General features: G+C 44.4%; 1 protein-coding gene across 1 annotated transcript; it reads right to left on the bottom strand.

Moving 5' to 3' along the window:
* Positions 1–8,960: 8,960 nt before the first annotated feature.
* Kpna2 (karyopherin subunit alpha 2) lies at positions 8,961–22,460 on the bottom strand. The gene is made up of 11 exons (XM_038327725.1): positions 22,332–22,460; positions 20,845–20,960; positions 20,310–20,447; positions 14,650–14,738; positions 13,926–14,194; positions 13,481–13,575; positions 13,122–13,385; positions 12,706–12,939; positions 12,185–12,367; positions 9,774–9,923; positions 8,961–9,294 (listed from the first exon to the last, which is right to left on the bottom strand). Exons 2-11 carry the CDS (start codon positions 20,917–20,919, stop codon positions 9,202–9,204), a joined length of 1,590 nt encoding a protein of 529 aa, XP_038183653.1. The 5' UTR covers positions 20,920–20,960; positions 22,332–22,460; the 3' UTR covers positions 8,961–9,201.
* Positions 22,461–22,781: the final 321 nt, after the last annotated feature.

Here is a 22,781-nt window from a genome sequence, read left to right as displayed (position 1 = left end):
CTTTTGGAGTCTGTTCTGGAACTAGCTCTTGTAGACCAGGCTGGCCTTGAACTCACAGAGATCCACCTGCCTCTGCCTCCTGAGTGCTGGGGTTAAAGGCGTGTGCCACCACTGCCCGGCTGCATCCAATTTTTACATGGGTGTTAGGAGTCCAACCCAGGTCCTCATGTTTGCAAATCCAGCACTTAACCCGCTGAGCCCTCTCCCTGCCCCCACCTTGGTTCTCTCACCTGAACGAGGGCTTTTTGACATCACTCACCCTACAGAGTTGCTTAAAGCAACATGTTTCCCCAGAGGTTGTGCAAAAGGCCTTCGCAGAACAGCGTCCAGAACAGAGGGAGGCCGGTGCGTGCTCGGTGGTGTGGTGCTGGCTGTTGCCTTCATCTCTCTGGCCGTAGAAATCCCTGCTGATGCTCAGAGAGTACGGGTCCCCCTCTGATTTCCTGGAACCACTAGGAACTTCCTCCACGAACGTACGAGTACAAGTTGGGTATGGTGGCCCAAAAGGTACCTGCAGGATTCTCAGGCGTTCAAGGTCATCCTCAGCTCAGTAGGGAGCCTGAGGCCAGCCTAAACTCCCCATCTCAGAAAAACAAAACAAGTGGGCCCCTCACTGCCTGCACCCAATATGCTTTTCTGAATGAACCAGACAGTACACCTGAACCACACTCAAATGTGGTTAAATCAAATTCCCCTCACCTGACCTCCCAGCTCCCAACACATACACAATGTTTCTGCTCAAAAAATTGTATCAAGCCAGGTATGTGTGTAATCTCAGCACCCAGGAGGCAAAGGCAGGTAGATCTCTGGAGGTTCCAGGCTAGCCTGATCTACATAGCGAGTTTCAGGCTAGCTATAGTGAGACCTTGTCTCAAAATAAATAGATAAATAGGGGGCCAAAGAAATGACTCAGAGGTTAAGAGTACTGGCTGTTCTAGGAGAGGACCCAGGTTCAGTTCTGAGCACCCACAACCTCTGTGACACCAGTTTCAGGGAATCTAATTCCCTTTCCTGGCATCCATGGGCATCAAGCATGCATGGAGGGGGACACAGATACACAAGCAAACAAATGTTTATGCATGTAAAATTTTCTTTAAAAAAAAAAACACCAAATTTTTTAGACAGGGTCTCATTATGTAGACCAGGCTGACCTCAGATTGATAAAGATTTGCCTGACTGAGCCTTCTGAATTCTGGAATTAAAGGCATGGCTAACCAAATAAATATATATATTTAAAATTGTATGAAAAAGGTAAACATCTCTTTCTGCCATCTTGGTGCCTATGGCGGCCTGCTGGGAGCAGAACTTCTAAAGGCAAATGTGTCTGGAAGGCCATGATGCTAGACCATTTCTGTAAACGAATCCCTAGAACCAAAGAAAGCACATGACTCCTTAAAATTGAAGGTATTCATGCCCAAGCTGAAACCAAATCCTAGTTGGACAAGAGATGTGCTTATATGTCTGAACCAAAAAATAGCAGCAGGAGAGATGCCTCCGTTAAGAGCGTTTGTTGTCCTTGCAGACAACCTGAGCTGAGCGAGGTTCCCAGCAGCCACGTGAGGTGCTGACCTCAGCTCTGGCCTCCCCTGGCCCCTGCCATGTGCACACGCTCACACACAAGCATACACAGTATTTTTTTCTAAGATGGAGTTTCTCTGTGTAGCCCTGGCTGTCCGAGAACTCACTCTGTAGACCAGGCTGGCCTCAAACTCACAGAGATCCTCCTGCCTTTGCCTCCTGAGTGCTGGGATTAAAGGCGTGAGCCACCACTACCCAACATAAAAATAAATCTTCAGAAAGAAAACCCAGAGTGACTCCCTGTGACAAACTGGACAGAGCCAGCACTCATATGGTGGCATAAAACAATCTGTGAGTCCAGGTCAGGGGACTCTGGCACCACCTTCTGGCCTCTGTGAGCAAGAGGTACAGTACACACACATGCACATGGTACACAGACATATATGCAGGCAAGCACTCAAGAGTGGTGGTACATATCTTTACTCCAGCATCCAGAGGCAGAGACAGGTAGATCTCTGTGAGTTCGAGGCCAGCTTACAATCAGGAGAAAGGTAATAGGCCTAGGGAACAGGGGCAAAGTCTGGGTCAAATTCCTGCGAAACCTCTCTACAAAGTCCACTGGACACAGAATCTATGTGATAGTGCCCCCCAGTGCATTTAAGCTAATAGAAATAGATTTGTTGAGAGAGAAAAGGAAAGAAAGGAAGGGAGAAAGGGAGGGAGGGAGGGAGGGAGGGCAGAAAGGAGGGAGGGAAGGAGGGAAGGAAAAAAAAAGAAAAAGGCACTAACATTGTGCACACCTGTAACCCCAGTACCTTGGAGGTGGAAGCAGGAAAAGTCAAGAATCTAATGTTATTCTCAGCTACATAGTGAGTTCAAATTCAAGTTGTCGCTCCCACCCCCACCCCGTGAGTTTTTTTTTTTTTTAAACCTAACACTAATTGAGAGCTGGTGTTGCTTATTCCCTCTTTAGGAAGCGGGTACGAGTTTTATCTCTAGCTTGCAGAGCTGTGGTACACAGAGCAGTTAAATAACTTGCTGAAGGCCACACAGCCATCAGGTATCCAGCCTGAACTGCTACGTGAAAGCAATGCAAGAGTCAGGCTCTGAAGCCCTAAACTCTACCGCCACCCTGTGGTGATTTTTCTAGTTGCAAGAGAACACAGGGGCTTTTAAACCCTTCTCTAGCTGGAAGGGTTTAAAACGTAGGTTACACGAGACCTTGCCTCAAAAGGACAGACAAAACTAATGAGTGAATAAAGGAGTGAATCTCTAGGGGCTGTGTTCCCCTGCGGCTGACTCTCGGCTTAGCCTGGGGTACCTCAAGGGTCAGGAAATAAGGTAGCTCTCAAATCCCTGGCCTCACGTGGTGACTCACACCTGTAACCCCAGCACTTGGGAAGCTGAGGCAGGAGGATCACTGTGATTTCCTGGCCAGACTGGGCTACAGAGTGAGTGAGAGGTGACACTCAACAATGAACAACAACAACACAGAGCTTGTAACCCCCAAGCTATTGACATTTCTAGGCTGGACAGCTCTTTACTGGGGGTTAATATGTGCATTATGGTTGTCTAGTGGCCCTGCCCTACATGTGACAACCAAAAATATCTCTGTACTATGACATGTCCCCTGGGGGAGAAGGAATTTCAAAATCTGCCTTTAGAACCAGCCCTTTAGATGATTATTTTTTGTTTATTTTTCCTTCTGCCGTCACCTGGAAGTTTGTTCCAACGCTTCAGTGACCTAGTTAGAACCGCCAGTCATCTGAGGCCCACTGCAGGCTGGAGCAACAGAGGAGGCAATTAATTACACATTGCCTAACTCGCGTCTTCCCTACAATTGCTTTGGGCCTCCGGCTTCCCATCTGGCCACTGTCTGAACTGTTCTTGTGCGGGGCAGCCAGTCTATCTCAGAGCTGGCTGCCTTTCATTAATGGCAGGGTGGACTTTCCAGGCTTAATTAGCTCGGATTTGTAAGGTTCCTTAGGAAGCCGGGATACAGTGGAAGTCTGAGATACCAGGGTTCTCACAACCACACTCTGAAAATTAACTTTCCCACATAAAGGGGCTGACTGCAGAGAGGGTGTGTGTGTGTGTGTGTGTGTGTGTGTGTGTGTGTGTGTGTGAAGGGTGAAGGGCCCTTGTGAACGGTGTTTGAGGTCAGAGAGAGACAGAGAGGCAGAGAGGCAGAGAGAGAGAGAGAAAGACAGAGACAGGGAGAGACAGAGAGAGAGAATGACAGAGAAAAACACAGAATCAAAGACAGAGAGACTCAGAGAGAGATTCCCTCCTTCCCAGTCCTCTGAAACTCCACCCCCACTCCTGCTCCCAGTCCCTGCAGCGGGAAATTATTTGAAGTATTTCCTGAACAGCTGAAGTACGCTAGAACCTGCCAGTTCTCCACATTAGCTCCAGGAAATGGATGTTGAATCATTTCTATGCATGAAGAACTGTCTGAGAGCCCTGTCCCCCATTTTACCTGAAAGGAACAGAACATATCGTCACTTGTGGGAAATACCCAGGGTGATGGCCTTTTTTTTGAGACAGGATGACATGAATCTCAGGCTGGCTTCTTGTTAGTAGTCAAGAATGACCTTGAACTTCTGATCTCTTCTCTCACCCCCAGGGACAGAGGCAGGTGGATCTCTGTGAGTCTGAGGCCACCCTGGTCTATAGTGAGTCCAGACCAACCAGAGCCATCGTTAAGGGGGTAGAAATGAAGTCAGTCTCTTCTGTTTTAGGCAGAATTCTAGAACATGTCACAAGAAGAAACTTCGGCCCCATCCTATCTGTAGATATCGTTCTCTCCGTGCCTGCCTATATATCTCTCAGTGTGGGGGTTAGCAAGCACTGTGGCCCAGCAAGTGTGAACCCGTCAAGTAAACCTGTACTGGGGTGTTGTTGGGACTGAGAGCCACCTGGGAGCCACCTGAAACCTTAGCTAGAAAATTCCCTCAGTCTGATTACCACAGCAGAAGCGGGTGAGGGGCCAGAGCAGGCCAGGAAAGCAGGGAACTCCTCTGGAGAGGGAACAGCTACTAGCCCAGGCTGGGACTGCAGTTCCCACACAGAAATCTTTTCCTCCCAGGCAGTGGGGCTTGAGTAACTCTGAGGAAGGGTACAGCTGCCTCCGAGGGACCTGGCTGTCAGCGGGGGAGGAAGGGGGGCAGGGAGGGGGATGAGGAACCAGATGCTCACCCCAGTGAGCTTCCCACTTGCACAAGATGGTGGTGGGAGTGGGGAGGGTGCGGAGGCAGTGCTGAACCTGAAGCCAATCCCTACACCTCCTCTTTCCGGGGAGACAAAGGCAGCTCAGAGCTCTAGTCTTTCATCAAGCTTTTGGAATGAACACCAGTTGTCACTCTGACAAAACAACCCAGGTGATTACATTGTGCAGAGCTTGTTTTGGCTCATGGTTTGGGGCCTCTGGTAGGGGATATGGATCACAACAGAAGGGGCTGTGTTGTGGGGTTCCCCTCTGTAAGCTGTGAATACCATTGGTTAAGGAATAAAGCTGCTTTGGCCTACAGCAGGGCAGAATTGAGTAAGGGGGGAATTGGAAGCAAACAGGAGGAAAGAAGGCAGTCAGGGAGACACCATGTAGCCGCTGGAGGAGAATGATGCCTATGAGCCAGTACTGGTAAACCACGAGCCTCGTGGTAAAATAGAAAACAATAGGAATGGGTTAGTTTTATTTTTTTGTTTGTTTGTTTTGGTTTGGTTTTCGAGACGGGATTTCCCTGTAGTTTCTAGAGCCTGTCCTGGAACTAGCTCTTGTAGACCAGGCTGGCCTCAAACTCACAGAGATCCGCCTGCCTCTGCCTCCTGAGTGCTGGGATTAAAAGCATGTTCCACCAGCGACCAGCTGGAATGACTTAATTGAAAATATAAGAGCTAGCCAATAAGAAACGTGAGCTTGTAGGCCAAGCAGTGTTGTAATAATACAGTTAAGGATCTGGGTGGCTGGGAAACAAATAAGCAGCCTCCATCTACAGAATGGCACCTGAACAACCGGGGTTAACCCATGTGTCCAGACACACACGTCTGGCCCAGGTGCTTGCATGCCTGACACACAGCACCCTGGCCTGGGAAAGCGGCTGGATCAGGTCCACTAGGCGTGCCCAGGTAGGAGAGCATGGCAGATTTCCACCACTATTATACAGAGAGATTTCCAGGACATGCAGTGCACTGCATGGCAGATTTAGCTTTTACTCAGATAAAAGGAGTTTATGTGCTGCATGGTGCTAGCCAGAGTTGAGGTGGTGAGGACGGCTCCCTCCTGGTGGTTCCAGAACTGGCAGTGAATTACCTCTGCCATGTTAAAAGGCTGAGAGAGGCAGAGTCAGCATCCAGGCCCACGGTGACCACTCTGCTTAACGATTTTAAAATGCATTTTGTCAGAAAAGGATTTCAGATACACAATAGGACACATTCAGACATTTAAAAAAAAAAAAGCCTCTAAACAAGACACAGTGTATTTTTAAAATGTACTTAGGCTTGAGAGAGAAAGAAAAAGAGTATAGAGAGTTATAAAAAGAAATAAATCGTGGCTGGGTGGTGGTGGCTCACACCTTTAATCCCAACACTCAGAAGGCAGAGGCAGGTGGATCTCTGTGAGTTCGAGACCAGCCTGGCTCTGTCTCCAAAAAGAAAAAAAAAAAAGGAAAGAAAAAAAGAGAAAAAAAGAAAAAAGAAAGAAAATTGTTTAAAAAAATAAAACAAAGGGTTGGAAAGATGGCTCAGAGGTTACGAGCACTTGATTGCTCTTCCAGAGGTCCTGAGTTCTATTCCCAGCAACCACATGGTGGCTCACAACTATCTGTAATGAGATCTGGTGCCCTCTTCTGGTCTGCAGGCATACATGCCAGAACACTGTATGCATAACAAATACATCTTTAAAAATAAAATAAAAAAATAAAACCAAGTCTTTAAAGAGATAGAGTATAGACAGTCAGTCATAAAGGAGTAAAGAAAAATAAGCAACATAAAGATAGAATATACACACAGAGTCTGGATTATGCATATTATTGTGTTTTAATTTTTTGACTGCAGAGAGACATTTGAATCTGGGGACTGCTAAGTAAAACCAATATATATATTTGAAAGGTATCTTGACTTCAAAATTTGGGTTTAAGGATATGTTGCTTTGGAAAAGAGGTTCTGCTTTTGTTTCCACAGAGGATGAGAACCTGTGGATTCCTTCCAGACTAATGTGGCTTGGTGAACCAAGAGCCCCTGAAAAGTCTCTGTGAATCCCTAAAATTATCTTCCCCAACAAAAAACAGTAGGCAGTCGGAGAGAACTACACCCAAATTCCCAAATATTGTTTATGTTTGTTTACATTTAAGGGGGTTATGATATAGAGATGAATACTTTGCATTGGTATGGATCATTATTTATTGATACAAATTTAAGGTCAATGTTGTTATATTTCTGCTCCTGATTAAGGTATTGTATTTGTGCAGGTCATTTAAAAATGTAATGTGTAATTAAGAAATAGAGGTTAATAGAGTCATCTATATTAGTGACACTTGTAGTCACATTAGTTAGCTTTTCTAGATGTACAGAGATGTATTTCAGATGGTATTCCTCAAACCTTTCAAAGACTAACAGAATATGATATTCAAATATTTTAAGAACTTAGGACTTTTCATGACAATAAGACAAACCTGCTCCTGGCAGCACCAATCTACTTCAAGAGGAAGATGGGCATTGAAGAGGCTCTTTTTGGGGTTTATTAGTCATCTGTGCAAGAAACTGCTCTTGCCTGGACTGCTTAACTGGACATGCAGGACCCACAGAAAAATGACTGCTAAACTTGCCAAAAAGTGAGACAGTCTTTCAGGGTTCCTGCTTCATGAGAAAACTGCCTGACATTCTGCAGGACACAGAAGAAAACAGCTGATGAATTTTGCCATTACAAGGCAACACAGATCTTCAAATTTACTGCTTCATGGAAAAGTCTGCCAGATTCTATGGACCTGTAGGCTGAAGATAGATGCCACAATGTTCCAGAACTTTGGGTGACTGTCCATGTAGCGAGATGTCTCTGTCAAATCTAGAGCTTTGGAAGTTATTTACAATGCACTTCTTGTTAACCTAGGTAATATTATATCCTTTTGGGGTCTTTGTTGAAGCGGAAGAATAATTATAGTTTTCCTTAGTTATGATAAAAGATAGACACAAATATTGTAACTAATTCTTGCTGATAACTTTTTTATTGTATGTAATCTTGCTATAGTAAAATTAAGACCTTCCTTTTTATTTAGACATTAAAGGGGAGGTGATGCTTAGTGACTCAGGGCCCCAAAGTGCCCTTGGCTTAGGCGGGAGGGCTTAGTGTTCCACGTTAGGCACTTGGCTGTGGAGTGCTTCAAACATTAGCCTGTGTTCTCTGGCTCTGTACTCACGCTACATCATAGAAGGGACTTTAAACCCTGGAGTCTGACAAAGGCAAAGTCTATGAGCATTTGCTCTTTATTTTCCACTAGTCAAGTGAACAGAAATTGATTATAGTACGTGACAGGCTCATTGTAGACCAGCAATATGGGTAAGTACAGGTGCTTGCCACAAAGACTTAGACTTGAGTTAGAAAGCTGAAACAGTCACCTGACCACACACCCACGATGGGGAGGAAGCCTGGAGATATGCTTCAGCACTGGCTGCTTCTTCAGAGGACCTAAGTTTGAGTTCTAGCCCTTAAATGATGGCTCACAACTCTTTTAACTGAAGATCCGGGGATCTGACTCCCTCTTCTGGCCTCAGGTAGCACCAGTGGTTAGCATACATGCGCACAAAATACCAACATACAGAAAACAAGATCTTTAAGAAAGGGACACTGCCTTTCGCAAATGACACTGGTTTCTTCTTTTCTTGTCCAAGAGGAACATACTTGTGGCTGGAGCAGGGCAGTAATCCATACTGTACAGGCTCCTGAAAGAGACGACCCTTTTTTCCTAATCGAACTTTTTTTTTAAATTAAAATTTCTTATGATTTATTTAACTTTATGTGCCAGGGATCTTCAGACAGTTGTGAGTGCTATGTGGGTGCTGGGAATTGAACCCGGGTCCTCAGGAAGAACAGTCAGTGCTCTTAACCACTGAGCCATCTCTCCAGCCCCCTAATCAAACTCTTATCACAGTACTTCAGGTAACATACCCAGGGGTGAAACTGTAGCCAGGCTCCACTTGAATCCAGAGATCCATGATTAAATTTAGGTTTTTATCAGAACTCCACTAGCCAGAAACAGACGGTACTGGCTGCCAGTACTGTGGGGTATGTGAGGGCCAGCCCTGATGCTCACTATGTATTCTAGGGACAACAACCTCACATCAAAGTATCTGCAAGCAGGGCCACCTCTGGCCATCCACTGCAGAAAACTTAGGTCAACCTTCATTTCCAATAGTAATGGCCTAAAGTAAGAAAACAGCAAGGCACAGAGTAAAGGAGTAGAACCTAATCTTTATTTACAGACACTGCAGGATACGAAATTCCACATAGAAATAAGAAACGCAGAGGACAGCTTCATATAGTATGTACAGTTTACAACTGTTCAAGTATAGTTTCTTTGTAAAAAGTGCTACAATAACAAACCACATTTAAAAAGAGTTCTTAGAGAAAACAGTAAGACAAATTTATGAGAGAACAGCACATAGCTAACAACTTTGTGCCTCAGCTGGACATTAGAAGTTAAAAGTCCCGGGAGCCCCATCCTGAACTTGGAAGGCAAAGCCTTCAGAGGTAGCTTCTGGCACCACGTTTTGATCTTCCTCTTCCTGGAAATAGTAAGACAAGATAAGATATAACCATTAAGTGTGGAACATTTTGAGCAGTAATCCTATCTCAAAACCTGTACTTACTGTCGTAACCTTGATGGGAAGGGAGAACAGGACTGGCTACAAACGTTTAGGTGATAATTAGCACCTGGGAAAAGGTTCTGTATACTCAACTATCTGTCTACCAATCACTATACAATAGGAGACCTATCAAGCAAAATAAGGCCTTGGGGTTGGTCCACTTCTACATAAACCCCCATCACAACACCCATAAACTTCAATCTCAGAATATTCTGAGATGTCAAAGCCAATACCCAAGGAGCAAATACACATACAAAGCAAGTCCTGGCTGCACTGATGCCATTCTATGTAAGGGCACTGGGTAATATAAAAACCTACACAAAGGATCAAAATCTAATGGGCTTAGGGATACTTGTGAATTCTTATATACTTTCTAAGTTAACATGGCTATTACTCACCTCCACTGAGAAATACTTCTCAATCAAGCTCAACGAGGCTTTGTATACAGACTCATTTTCATGGCTCTGGAGTGCTTCAATTTTGTCCAGGCCCCCACACTCTTCAATCATCACACTCAGTTTCTCTGTCTCACCTAACTTCTCAGCAGCCTGAAAACGAAACACAATTCAAGGTTACTACCATAACTCCGTTTTTATAAGATCATCTACAAGCGTTAATATCTACCAGACAAGGGAGGCTGGAGTGATGGCTCTCTTCCAGAGAGCTCAGGTTCAATTTCCAATCCCAACTCTAGTGTCTGTAACTAAAGTTTCCAGGGGATCTGACACCCTCACACCAATTCTCATTAAAAAAAAAAAAAAAAAAAAAAAAAAAAAATCAGACAAATGCCAGCTCCTTTGAGAGGCATTTTAGTTGTTTTGTATATTCATTTTGATCTGCCTGTCTCCACCTCTCCTGCACCATGCCTGGCTATTTTTCTCTTTTGAGACAGGGTTTCAATGTGTAGCTTAGTAGGACCACTGCAGCCCAGACTGGCTTCAGATTCCTCCTTACCTCAGCCTCCTAGGACAAATCCGAAGCAGCACTACTTTCCAGTTCATTGTGACATGAACAGGAATATCCTGTGAAAGCACCTCAGACTATCTCAGTGGTCATGGTGGAGACGGCCAACTTTATGACATTGCAACATGTAGTTACCTACAAAGTTCATCATGCTCAAAAAACTACACAATGGAAGCATAAGATAGTTTCTTTAAAAAGCAGCCAGGCACAGGGATAAGGATGCTCTTCTTTAATCCTAGTGACTGGGAGTTAAGAGTCAGGTAGTTGTCCAGAAACAGCTCAGCACCTGGTTTCGATTCCCAGCATGCACACTGGTTGTTCACAACGGTCTAAATCTAGTCCCAGGGATCCAATGCCCTCTTCTCTTAAACTCCTCAGATACCAGGCAGGCATGCAAATGGCAGGCAAAACATTCATACACATAAAGATTCCTTCTAAATCCTCAGTTTTTTTTTCTTTTTTTGACACAGGGATTCTCAGTGTAGCTGACTGTCCTAGGATTTGCTCTGTAGACCATGCTGGCCTCAAACTCAAAGATCCACCTGCCTCCTAAATGCTGGGATTAAATAAATACACCACCATGCCTAGAATCCCAATACTCAATTTTTAACAGATTAAATAACTGATTTGATTGAAAACAACATAGGGACTCAATTGAAGATGAGCAGGAAACCTGTCCACATGATACAGATTTACACACAGGGATGAAACACCACTGTTCCTTTCTCTAGACTCCATTACTTTTGTAAAAGGGTCTCACTTTGTAGCCTAGACTGGCTTGGAACTTACTATGTAGTCCAGGCTGGCCTTCAATTCATGGCAGTCCTCCTGCATGCTAGGACTATAGGTGTATGTACCAATTCCATCTTCCAGATTCAATTATAAAAGTTCCAGAATCAGAAATATATTAGTTGATGAACTAGGCTTACCTACCCTCAATTACTGTCACATAGTGCCAGATGCTGGCACACTTGAATCAAATAGGGGTAGAGTTGGGGGGGGGGGAAGATAATTAACTTATTTAAATTAAATCGCCAGGTGGCAGTGGTACACACCTTTAGTCTCAGCACTCAGGAGGCAGAGTCAGGTGGACCTCTGATTTTGAGGCCAGCCTGATCTACAACAAAGCTAAATAGAGAAGCTCTGTCTCAAAAACAACAAAAAATTCTTTGTGTTTATGGGTAAGAACTGGAGCTACACATGGTTGTGAGCAACCATATGGGTGCTAGGAATCAAACCCAAATCCTCTCCAAGAACAAATGCTATTAACCTCTGAGCCACTTCTCTAGCTCCCTTTAAGAATGGAGGGTAAACAGGGCAGTGGTGGTGCACGCCTTTAATCCCAGCACTCGGGAGGCAAAGGCAGGCAAATCTCTGAGTCTGAGGCCAGCATGGTCTACAAGAGCTAGTTCCAGAAGCTACAGAGAAAACAAAATAACAAAAAACAAAAGGGCGGGGGTATTCTTTGTGGCAGGGTATCAGGTAGCCTAGCCAGCTTGACCTCCCCGTGTAGCTGAAGACATCCTTGAACTTCTTTCTAATCCTCAGATGTTCTTTACCTCACTAGTCCCACAGGTTTTTGGTTTCTTTTGAGGGGGGTAGCTCTGTAGACCAGGCTGGCCTCAAACTCACAGGGATTCACTGGCTTCTGCCTCCCAAGTGCTGGAATTAAAGGCGTGTGCCACCATTGCCCAGCTAATTACTCATTAGTAAATTTACATAGTGAGGCTGCACAACCTTCTGATTCTATGGACTGTTAGTAACCAAACTTACCTGTCCTCTCCCCAGTCCTAAATAGTAACTATCAACCCCAAATTTAACCAAACATAGCCTGGTTAGGACTTACCTGAAAGATATTTGAAATGGCATCAAGAATAACCAAAATAATTTTGGTATCTTTTGCACTCAAGAGGTTCGTCAAAGGTTCTATTATGCCACAATGAACAAGATACACAATCTGTTCAACTGTCCCACCACTGGTGTAGTTGGTTACAGCCCACACGGCTTCCTTCTGTGTCTTAAAGTCGGCCTGAGAAACAAGAGGAAAATGCCTTTAGTTCAGCAGTCCTACAATAAGACTCCAAAAGGCAGTAGTCACAGACACCAACTAAACTACTTGTGGATTCTACCCAACATTAGAGATACTATCTGTATCTAACAAAGGGCTGTTCTTTAGACTCTTCAGTAGTTATTGCTGGGTTCTGAGACAAAATCTCTCTATATCTCTCTATGTAGTCCTACCTATCCTAAAGCTTGCTGTGTAGATTCCGAGATCTCCCTCCTGCCTCTGACCCCCACACCCATGGATTAAAGACATATAAGTTGTCATAAATATTAACAACCTGGCAAATCCTACACTCTCATTACCTTAGAGAGAACACCAACAAGAAATGGGACTAAGCCATGATTTACAACTTGCTGTATCTGGTCCTGGCGTCCAGCTGTGATGTTTGACATTGTCCACGTGGCTTCCTTTTGAATATTAGTTTTGGGGTTTGTCAGCAGGCTGGGAAAGACTGCAAGTGCTCCTGCATCTATCACAATTTGAGTCTGTTCGTCTGTCCCAGTGACAATATTCCCTATGGCTCTCAGTGCAGGAGTCTAAAACGGAAAAAAACAACAACAATGTTGATGCATTATTAGTTATGTTGCATTTTTTCCATTACTGCTAAAACATTCTCTGTTCTAAAAATTCTGCAAAAGTCATAGACAGTATCTCAGTACTACCAACTGATGATGCTTCAGGACTGTTAAAGCTCATGAACACAAAGATCAGCACCTACCACAATTGGCAATTCAGTAGCTCCCAGAAGCTTCACAAGTTGGGGCACAACTCCTGTCTTCACAACCATTTCAATGCGCTCGTTTGGGCCATCAGTCAAATAGGAGATTGCCCAGCAGGAATCTGCTAACACTTCTGGATCATTGTGATGTAGCAGACGAACTAAAGTAGGAAGAATCTGCTCAACTGCATCTAAGGGGGGTGCAGGATTCTTGTTTCGACAAAGGTTTGAAAGTGTCCAGGTAAGATTACGTAAGTAACCACACTAAGGAAAAGAAAAGGTAATTAGAAGGCTCGCCTTTGAGTAGATGGAAAATAAGAACAGAATCCTATGTGACTTTATTTATAGTACTAACTTACTGCCAAGGAAGACAGGTCAGGAATTGCAAGAAGTGCCAACAGTGGGTCAACTGCACCATACTTGATAACTAGGTCTCGGAAAACTGAACCATCACCTGAAATAGAAAGCAAGATTAGTTGGGCATGATGACAAACATCTTTAATTCTGGGATCTATTTCTGTGAGTTCCAAGCTAGCCTTGTCTATGGCCAGTAGTACACAATGAGACCCAGTTTCAAAAACTAAAAGAGCAAGATGAATGAATGAATCTAGTACACCAATGTTCAGCTACTGAACGCACTGTCAGACATGCAAACATCTAATGCAAACGTCTCCAGTAGCTTCCATTCCTAATAAGGGCCTAAAGCAAGCTCAAAGCTTGACACAGAAGTTATTAGGACTTCTAACACGGTCCTTTTCTATCACACTGGATATATTCAGTTCAAAGAATTTTAAGTGCAAGTACCTGCAATGTTTCCAAGAGCCCACACAGCTTGCTCGCTGATGTGAGCATGGGGGGATGCCAAGAGAGAGATGAATGCTGGGATAGCACCTCCATCCACCACGGCCTTGGTCTGTTCAGATGTTCCAGAAGCAATGTTAGTAAGCGCCCAAGCAGATTCAAACTGAATGGGACTACAATCAGTTTTGCCCAAGAAGGACACAAATTTGGGGATCAAACCAGCCCGGATAATGTTGTCTATAGGAGGCTGTTTCTCCCTAGAAAGCAGTTTCCTAAGGAGAAATCAAAAGAAAATCAAAAGTTAAAGTTAATTTCCAAGGTGCCTTGAAAGGTTTTAAAAATCTGTACATAGCGGTTGACCCACATATAATCTCCATATGGGAAGGTAGAGGCAAAAGGAGTGTGTGCTTAAGATCAGCCTGAACTACACGAGATTCTGTTTCACATTTTTAAAGTGGGGAAGGGGACGGTGAGATGGTCTAAGTGAATAAAAGTACTTGCCACCACCAAGCCCGACAACTATGTTCAATCCCCAGGAGTCATGGTGAAGAGAACTCCTTCAGGTTGTCCTCTGATTTCCACAAAAATAAAATAAAAATAGACCTAAGAAAAAATTCTCATGGAAAGTGGACTGGGTGGCTTTTCTTTATTCACCCCATTCTCACTGCCACATCTGAAAGGGTAAATTTCTGAGATTAACCATGCATGCCAGAGCCTACAGACGTACCGAGCAGCTTGAGTAGCTTGCAGCTGGCTTTCCAAATTGGTGCTGTTTATTCCTTTAACAATGTCCTCAACAGACCAATTTACAGTGCCCTAAAAGAAATGCAGTATTTTATAAATCATTATTACTAAATACAAGTAATATACTTTATACCTGCTGTTTTTGTTGTCAGCTTGACAAAATCTAGTCTACAGAAAACAGAATCAAGATGAAGAATTGCTTTGGTCAGATTAACCTGTGACCATATCTGAAGTAATCTTGATGATTGATGTGGGAGATTCCAGCCTACTATGGACAGCACCACTCCCAGGCAGGTGGGTGTGGGTTGTACAGAGAACCAGTCAGTAAGCAGAAACACCCTACCTACTGCCTCATGGTTTCTGCTCGAGTTCCTGCCCTGATTTCCCTCATTAAGGAATTATAATCTGCAGGTATAAATCAATAAACCTATCCATGCTGCTACATTGCTTCTCAGTCAACAGAAAAAAAAAACTAATAATACACAAGACATTGCAAATGTCTTTTTATGTATAGTCTGTTACTAAAAAATTAGCCTTACATTTAATTTGGCCTACTAAACACTTTCAATAGTTCTCCAACTTGGTACCATGACACTGGATTCTCAAGTCAGAGCACTTAAGCTATTGTCACTAAAATAAAAGGTAGCTTAAAAACCATTTCAAGAACAGTTTAGGGCTGGGGAGATGGCTCAGAGGTTAAGAGCATTGCCTGTTCTTCCAAAGGTCCTGAGTTTAATTCCCAGCAACCACATGGTGGCTCACAACCATCTGTAATGAGGTCTGGTGCCCTCTTCTGGCCTGTGGGCATATACACAGACAGAATATTGTATACATAATAAGCAAATATTTTTTTTTTAAAAAAAGAACAGTTTAGGGCAAAGTAAAGGTTATTCTTACACTAGTCATAATCACTTTAACTGCAATATAGTTTTAAGAAAGATATGTGGGCCAGGCAGTGGTTGTGCACGCCTTTAATCCCAGCACTGGGGAGGCAGAGGCAGGCAGAGCTCTGTAAACCAAGGACAGCCTGTTCTACAGAGCTAGTTCCAGGACAGCAGGGCTACTACACAGAGAAACCTTATCTCAAACTGACCCCTAAGAGAAGTATATAGAGCTATAGGCAATGTCTCCAATTTTTTGGTTTTGTTTTTTGACACAGAATCTCTCCGTGTAGACCTGGCTGTTCTGGAACTCATTATGCAGACCAGACTGACTTAGAATTCATAAAAGATCCACTATCCTGTCTCCAGAGTCCATTGGGATTAAAATCAGGTACCACCACACCTAGTCCAATTTCTTGGATTTTTACTTAAGATTTTCGCCTACAAATTTCTATAGCAGATATTTTTTATGTTGTCAGCCACTTCAGGAAAGAGGCTTGTCGTTGTCCTCAAAACAATTATCAGCTACTGTCAGTGCTCTTGGTTGGCCACTGGAACTTTATGCTAAGACCTCATTAATTGAAGACACTTTGGCCATTGGACATGAGAGGGAAAAAATATATATATCAAGCTGAGACTGATGTGGAAGCTTTTCCTCACTGCGGGCTAACTTTCATAGTGTTAGAAGGTAGTATACAGGCTGCTGGGAGGGGGGGAGGTCAATCATCTTACCCAGCTATAAATAACCCCTATATCCTGCCTTGCATGGTGTACCCACTGGTTCAATAGTGACCCCAATGCTATGGAGTTAACCAACTGCTTTCTGGTTGTATTCAAAACCTGTTCCACAAGGGAGATCTCATGCTTGTTCCTGCATACCTGGCCATGAATCCCCGTTGAGAGGTCATAAGCCCTAGGGGAAAATCAACTATTATTTCACTGAACAGACATGGTATTAGAATCTTTATACTTATAACCTTGCTCAGAGAAGCTTCTTTTGGCAATGAATGGTGGTTAATATAAAGATTCACAGATGGTCAAAGTGAGAATGAGTGATTAAGTGCTCAGCTGTAAAAGAAACCTCTCTCTCTCTTTCTCTCTCTCTCTCTCACACACACACACACACAGAGAGAGAGAGAGAGAGAGAGACTCCCTCAAGGCTCAGAGAAATTGAAGAAAAGGAAGAAAGAATGCAAGATGAAGATCCAGTGGTTGGGGAGGAATGTCAATCTGTTTTCTGGACATGACACAGCAACTGCACTCACTGTGACAATTAAGGAACTGTCTCTACCAGATTAGTCTGTAGGACATTTCTTGATTTCTAATTGATGCAGGAGGACCCAGCTCGCTGTGGGTGATACCATCCTGGGCAGGTAGGCCAGGTACCTGATATATTCAGGTGTGTTGGCACATGCCTTTAAGCTAAGCACTGGGGAGGCTACCCTGGTCTATACAGTGACTTCCAGGTCAATCAAGGGGTACAAGGCAAGACCCTGACTCAAAACAAAAAACTGAACAAGTCAGAGACTAAGCCCATAGGCAATGTTGTTCTTGCATTGGTTTCCTTGGGATAATGGACCTTAACTTGTAAGATAAATAAACCCGTCCACCACCCAAGCTGGTTCTGGCAGTATTCTATCACAAGCAACAAAGAAACCTAACTAAAGAACTCATGCTCATCACAATTTAAACTACCTTTTAGAAGATTAGATCATCTTAATACTTCATCAAGCAAGGAGGAAGGGCCCATAAGACCCCACCCCTACCCGGGGGACTACTGAGAGCTGGGGAGATGCATCAGCTTCCTTCAGGAGTAGAGCCATTGACAAGCTATGCATGCTCCTCCAGTAAACAAGCTTCTACCCATCCTCAAGCGGGCACCACAAACACGCTCAGTGGGTCACAGATAAACAAACACAAAGAAAGAGGAAGACTTGTTTGGAAAAAGGGTGATGAAAAGGACTAAAATTCATTATATACATATATAAACATTCAAAGAGTAAAAACTAAGTTTGGAGCCATGCTTTTAATTCCAACACTCAGGAGGCAGAGACAGGCATATCTCTGTGAACTAGAGATTAAAACTAAAGAAAAAAATTATAATAAGCAGGAAAGTCTAAGATATAGAATGGTAAAAGAAATCAAATGTTAAAGGAAAAGAAAAAGAAAAAAACTGCTAGTAGGCGTCCAGCACTGCCTCACTCCTCCTGTAAGGTCCTCACTGGGAGGCTGAGACAGTGTGAATCAGAGGCTAGCCTGGACATCTTGCTTCAAAAGACAGGATTAGAAAGTCTAAGATAGGTCCAATGGGAAGGCCACCATGGAGCAGACTTTGAGCAGAAAGAACATGGCATTAACTGACACAACACAGGATCCAGTTTAAGAAATGCGTCTCATGAACTTTTGTTGTAGGAAGTTTCAAGTGCCTAGGCTATATAATACAAACCTATCCTGTTTCCTGGGCTACAAAGCTATGGAACATGTTATACTGAATGCTGCAGGTAATTCTAACACAGTGGGAAGTGTATGTGTAGTCAAATGTGTAAATGTAGAAAAAAGTATATTAAAGGATAGCATAGAAGATAAAAATGGCATGTATAACCAAGCACTGGGCACTTTCCATTAATGGAGCTTCAAGACTAGAAGCTGCTCCGGGTCTAGATCGTTACCTTACACTTTATACTTGGTTCTTAACCTGGGGGGTGGGTCGATGGCCCTTTCACTGGGGTTATCAGAAAACAGTTATTTACATTATGACTCGTAACAGTAGCAAAATTACAGTTATGAAGTAGCAATAGAAATATTTTTATGGTTTATAACATGAGGAACTGTATTAAAGGGTTGAAGCATTAGGAAGGATGAGAACCACTGCTTTATAGTGTGTAGCCTGGTATAGTTAACTGCCACACACCTGAACTGAGTTCCAGACCAGGACATGCTATAGAGGAAATATCAGACCAGCCAGGGACAGCAAGACACTGTCTCACAAAAATAAAAAAGGAGCTAGCGATATAGGTCATTGGTAGAGTACATGTCTATTAAACACAAGACCCTGGTGTGTGATTCTTTTTTTTTTTTTTTTGGTTTTTCGAGACATGGTTTCTCTGTAGTTTCTAGAGCCTGTCCTGGAACTAGCTCTTGTAGACCAGGCTGGCCTCGAACTCAGAGATCCGCCAGCCTCTGCCTCCCGAGTGCTGGGATTAAAGGCGTGCGCCACCTCCGCCCGGCTAGTTCCCTAGTTATCAAACAAAAACTTTCTCAACTGGAACTGACATGTCAAAGTACTTTGCCAGTAGCTAGAATTGAATTGCAGGCAGTTTGAGGGAAGATCAGAACTAAAAAAACTTTGGACTGGAGTATAGCTCTAGGGGAAAAGCTGGTTCAGAATATACGTGTGAAGGTCCTGGTCTTTATCTGTAGCATTTCCCAAAAAATAAAAAAATAAATGTGGCTGACTGAAGATAAAGAGACACAGGTTCAATAGACAGCACCCATATGGCAGGCAGTCCATTAACTGTCTGTAACTATCTCTAGGAGACCCAACACCCTCACAGAGACATACATTCAGGCAAACCACCAACACATGTAAAATTAAATAACTCACTAAAAAATAATAGTAATAACAAACTGGACTGGAAAGATGACTCAGCCAGCAGCTAAAGGTACTTGCCACAAGTCTGGTGCTGAGTCTGAGCCCTAGAATCCATGCAAAGGCAGAAGGAGAGAACCCATTCCACAAGTTGTCCTCTGCCATCTACACACACATTTGCATGTGTGTACCCAGACACACATACTCAACAGAAGCAGCCAGGTATGGTGGCATATATCTTTAATCCCAGAGAAAGGCTGATTACCACGAGTTTCAGGCTACTTAGTACACAGTGAAAACCTTTTTTAAATTAAAAGTTAAAAAATTTAAAAACCTTTGAATAGCTTCAGTGTTACAGAGAGTAGCTAAGAAAATTCAAAGCTTAAAAAAAAATATTCACCGTGGCTTAAGAGATGGCTGAGCACTGATCCTACCTAGAGGAGCCACGTTAAGTCCATAGCACCTGCATTAGGTGGCTCATAACAGCCTGTAACTCCAGTTTAGGGGACACGACCTCTCCCTCTGGCCTCCTGCACACACCAATACAATTCTTTAAAAAAAAAAAAAAAAAAAACTACAAATCTTAAAAAAAAATTTCATATATTCAATAGTCAAAAGTAAATTACCAGGTATGTCCAAGAATGTTTAAATTTAACCAGTTGTGTTGGCACACACTTTTAATCCCAGCACTGAGGAAGAGGCAGATGGATCTGAGCTCAAAGCCAGCCTGGTCTACAAGACTGAGTTCTAGGACAGCCAAGGTCACACAGAGAAATCCAGTCTCAAATCCCACCCCCAAATTCAAATTTCTAAGAAACATTTATCCTCATGGGGTAGGGAGATGGTCCACACCTTTAATCCCAGTACCCGGGAGGCAAAGGCAGGCAGATCTCTCTCTCTCCAGGCTAGCATGGCCTACATAGTGATTTCCAGGACAGTCAGGCAAGTTACACAGAATTAAAAACAACAACAAAAACTCATTCATCTGGCCCGGCGGTGGTGGCGCACGCCTTTAATCCCAGCACTCGGGAGGCAGAGGTAGGCAGATCTCTGAGTTCGAGGCCAGCCTGGTCTACAAGAGCTAGCTCCAGGACAGGCTCTAGAAACTACAGGGAAACCCTGTCTCGAAAAACCAAAAAACAAACATTCATCGGTGAACTCAAATCTATTTACCTGATTGTTGCGGTTTTCCTGCAAGGGAGAAGTAGCATCATCAGGGAATGAGCTGACGTTCCTCCTTTTCAGCATCTGGTCATCTTTCTTCGCTTTCCTCAGTTCCACATTAACTTCTATTCGGCGGCGCCGCATTTCCTGAAGAAAAGACAACACCTCATTTTATCTATTTCCTCAGTTTTTAATGACAAATGATTTCTCTTTTTTACACCCCTCACAGGCCAGCAAGAGATGGCTCATGCAGGAAAGGCACCTGCCACCAAGTCCGAGGACTTCAATCCTTCAGAGCCAAGTAGAGGAGGGGACCACTGCCTCCAGGTTGTCCTCTCACCTCTGCATTTGTACCAGGTGCAAAATACACACACACAATTTTAAGAGTTTTTCAAAAATACCTAAGACTAGAGCCATAGAAAAGCCCACCTACCATGAGTGAGGCACTGGACTTGATCCCCAGCACCTCAGAAATGTGTTCTATAAATACCCCTTCTTATTTCCACTGGAAAGTATACACTGAGAAGCAACAGAAGGTACTCACTGTACTGTCTTTTCCCTTGTTCTTGAATCTGTTAAGCCGGGCAGCTGGTGAATTAGCATTCTCGTTGGTCGACATGGTTGCAGGAATAAGGGAGTAAGCTAGTAGACAAGGGAAGGCTAGAAAAAAAAATTTAAAAAGAATACAGCAGAAGTCAGTCATAGTAACACACTATCATAGCGCATGGGAGGCACAGAAAGGCACATCTCTGTGAGTTTGAGGCCAGCCTGGTTTGCATATCCAGGCCAGCTAGGGCTACATACCTTAAAAAAAAATAAAATGTAAAGATCGACTATATATTTACTCCATCTCTATGCTAGAAAAAACAAAAACAAAACAACAACAACCAAAAACCTCACAAGCTTTCAATATTATGGCTACAGCATTAAGTGGAGGGATGGATAACTGCCCCTTCTGGCTCCGGAACTGTCAATCAGAAACACTCTTAAACAAACAAAGTTTTCCACTATCTCGAATTTTTAAAAGGCTAAAAAGAAACAACTGAAATTTTAAGACTTTTACCCAAAATAGCTAAAATATTTCCATGTCAGGATGTCATCAACACAGAAAAATTAACATGTCTTAATGTCGTAATACACCTTCAAAATCCTATGTGTAGTTTATGCATACACAGCATCTCATTTCAGATTAACGGCTTTCAAAATCTCAATGGCCTTAAGCCTCTGGCCAGCACGGTATTAAGGCAGGGCTCTACATTCTAGACTCCACTAGTTCATAGAACACCGGCTAGGAGAACCCCGGCCGCCTTAGAGTTAATATCTACATCCTTAAGGCAGTGAGTGCAGTTCTGCTTTCTGTTGATTAATGGCCAAAATCAATACGTAGTGGTATCTTCTATCAAGGTCCATAAAGAATCTGTTCGCTACATTACAGAACCTTTCCTAACCATCGCTGTCAGCAAAAGTGACATTGGCACCGCATCTTCAGCACTCAGCACCTCGCACACACAGATTTCCAGGGAATGCACACAAGCAGGATGACATCAGCTGTGAACACCGATATTTCACAAGTGTGATCGCCGCAAAGTGACAGGTCTCAAAAGTCCTGACAATCTGCTAGCTTTCACCGCTTTACGTTCGTCCTCGACACTGACACGGGTAATCCGGGGTGTCTTTAACTGCCACCTCTATCTCCGGCTCTGAGCCCCGTCCCCCTCCCCAGGCAGAAGCAGCAGGGAAGCAGGGGGACAGCCGGGTGCGCTCGTCAGCGAGCCGGTCTCCCCGCCCCCGCCGACCGTCGAGACCGCGCCGCTCCGCTCCGCATCCCGGGCCCGCCGCCCTCCGCAGCGACCGGGGACGCCAGGGCAGAGCCCGGTGTGGCGAAACCAAGCCGCTGGGTCAACCACCCCGCCCCGAGGCCTCGTCTGGGCACGGAGGCCGAGCACACGCCCCGGCGCGGCCTGCTCCCGCTCCCCGCCCGCTCAGCACTCCGGCCGGCCATTCCCGCCCAGGCCCCGACTCGGTTGCCACCTGCACAGCGGGCTCAGGCGTCCACGAAAGGCGGTGCGGGGCTCGGAAGCTACGGGGTCGACGGCCCTCGAAACGTCCACTGCTCTTCAGCCCTCAGACTTTGTGCCTCGTGCTGCCGGCCGGCGCGATTTAAATTTCCCGGTGACGCCGCGTTCCGATTGGCCGGTTTGAGCCTAAGCTGCGCGTTCATTGGTGGATTTGAAAAACACGTTGGGGGGGTGCACGGACGCCGGGCGGGGGGGGGGGGAAGGTGGAGGCGGGGTGGTAAGGAGGGTAGCCTCGCGAGATGAGGGAGCGGCCGGGCAATCCCAGAATGCCTTGCACGATAGTGATTTCCTCGGAGCTCCCCACGCAATGCTAAGGGGTGTGTTTGGTCTCTGTTTAGCCAGAACGCTGGGCGCTACCCTCTTAGCTTTCCCTGTGGCCTGTCCTTAAGCAAATAAACGAAAT

This window comes from Arvicola amphibius, chromosome 4 (genome assembly GCF_903992535.2).
Source record: "Arvicola amphibius chromosome 4, mArvAmp1.2, whole genome shotgun sequence".
NCBI classification, from domain to species: Eukaryota; Metazoa; Chordata; class Mammalia; order Rodentia; family Cricetidae; genus Arvicola; species Arvicola amphibius.
The sequence above is the reverse complement of the archived record's forward strand: the minus strand, read 5'-3'. Positions and strand labels throughout refer to the sequence as shown.

Bases quoted from the DNA above. Each gene is read 5' to 3' on its own strand.
- Kpna2 (XM_038327725.1), bottom strand. From the start codon at position 20,919: ATGTCGACCAACGAGAATGCTAATTCACCAGCTGCCCGGCTTAACAGA. The intron at 20,448-20,844 runs GTGAGTACCTTC...TCTTTTCTTCAG, and splicing joins ACAAGGGAAAAGACAGTACA to GAAATGCGGCGCCGCCGAAT. The intron at 13,386-13,480 runs GTAAGTTAGTAC...TCTTTTCCTTAG, and splicing joins CTGACCTGTCTTCCTTGGCA to TGTGGTTACTTACGTAATCT.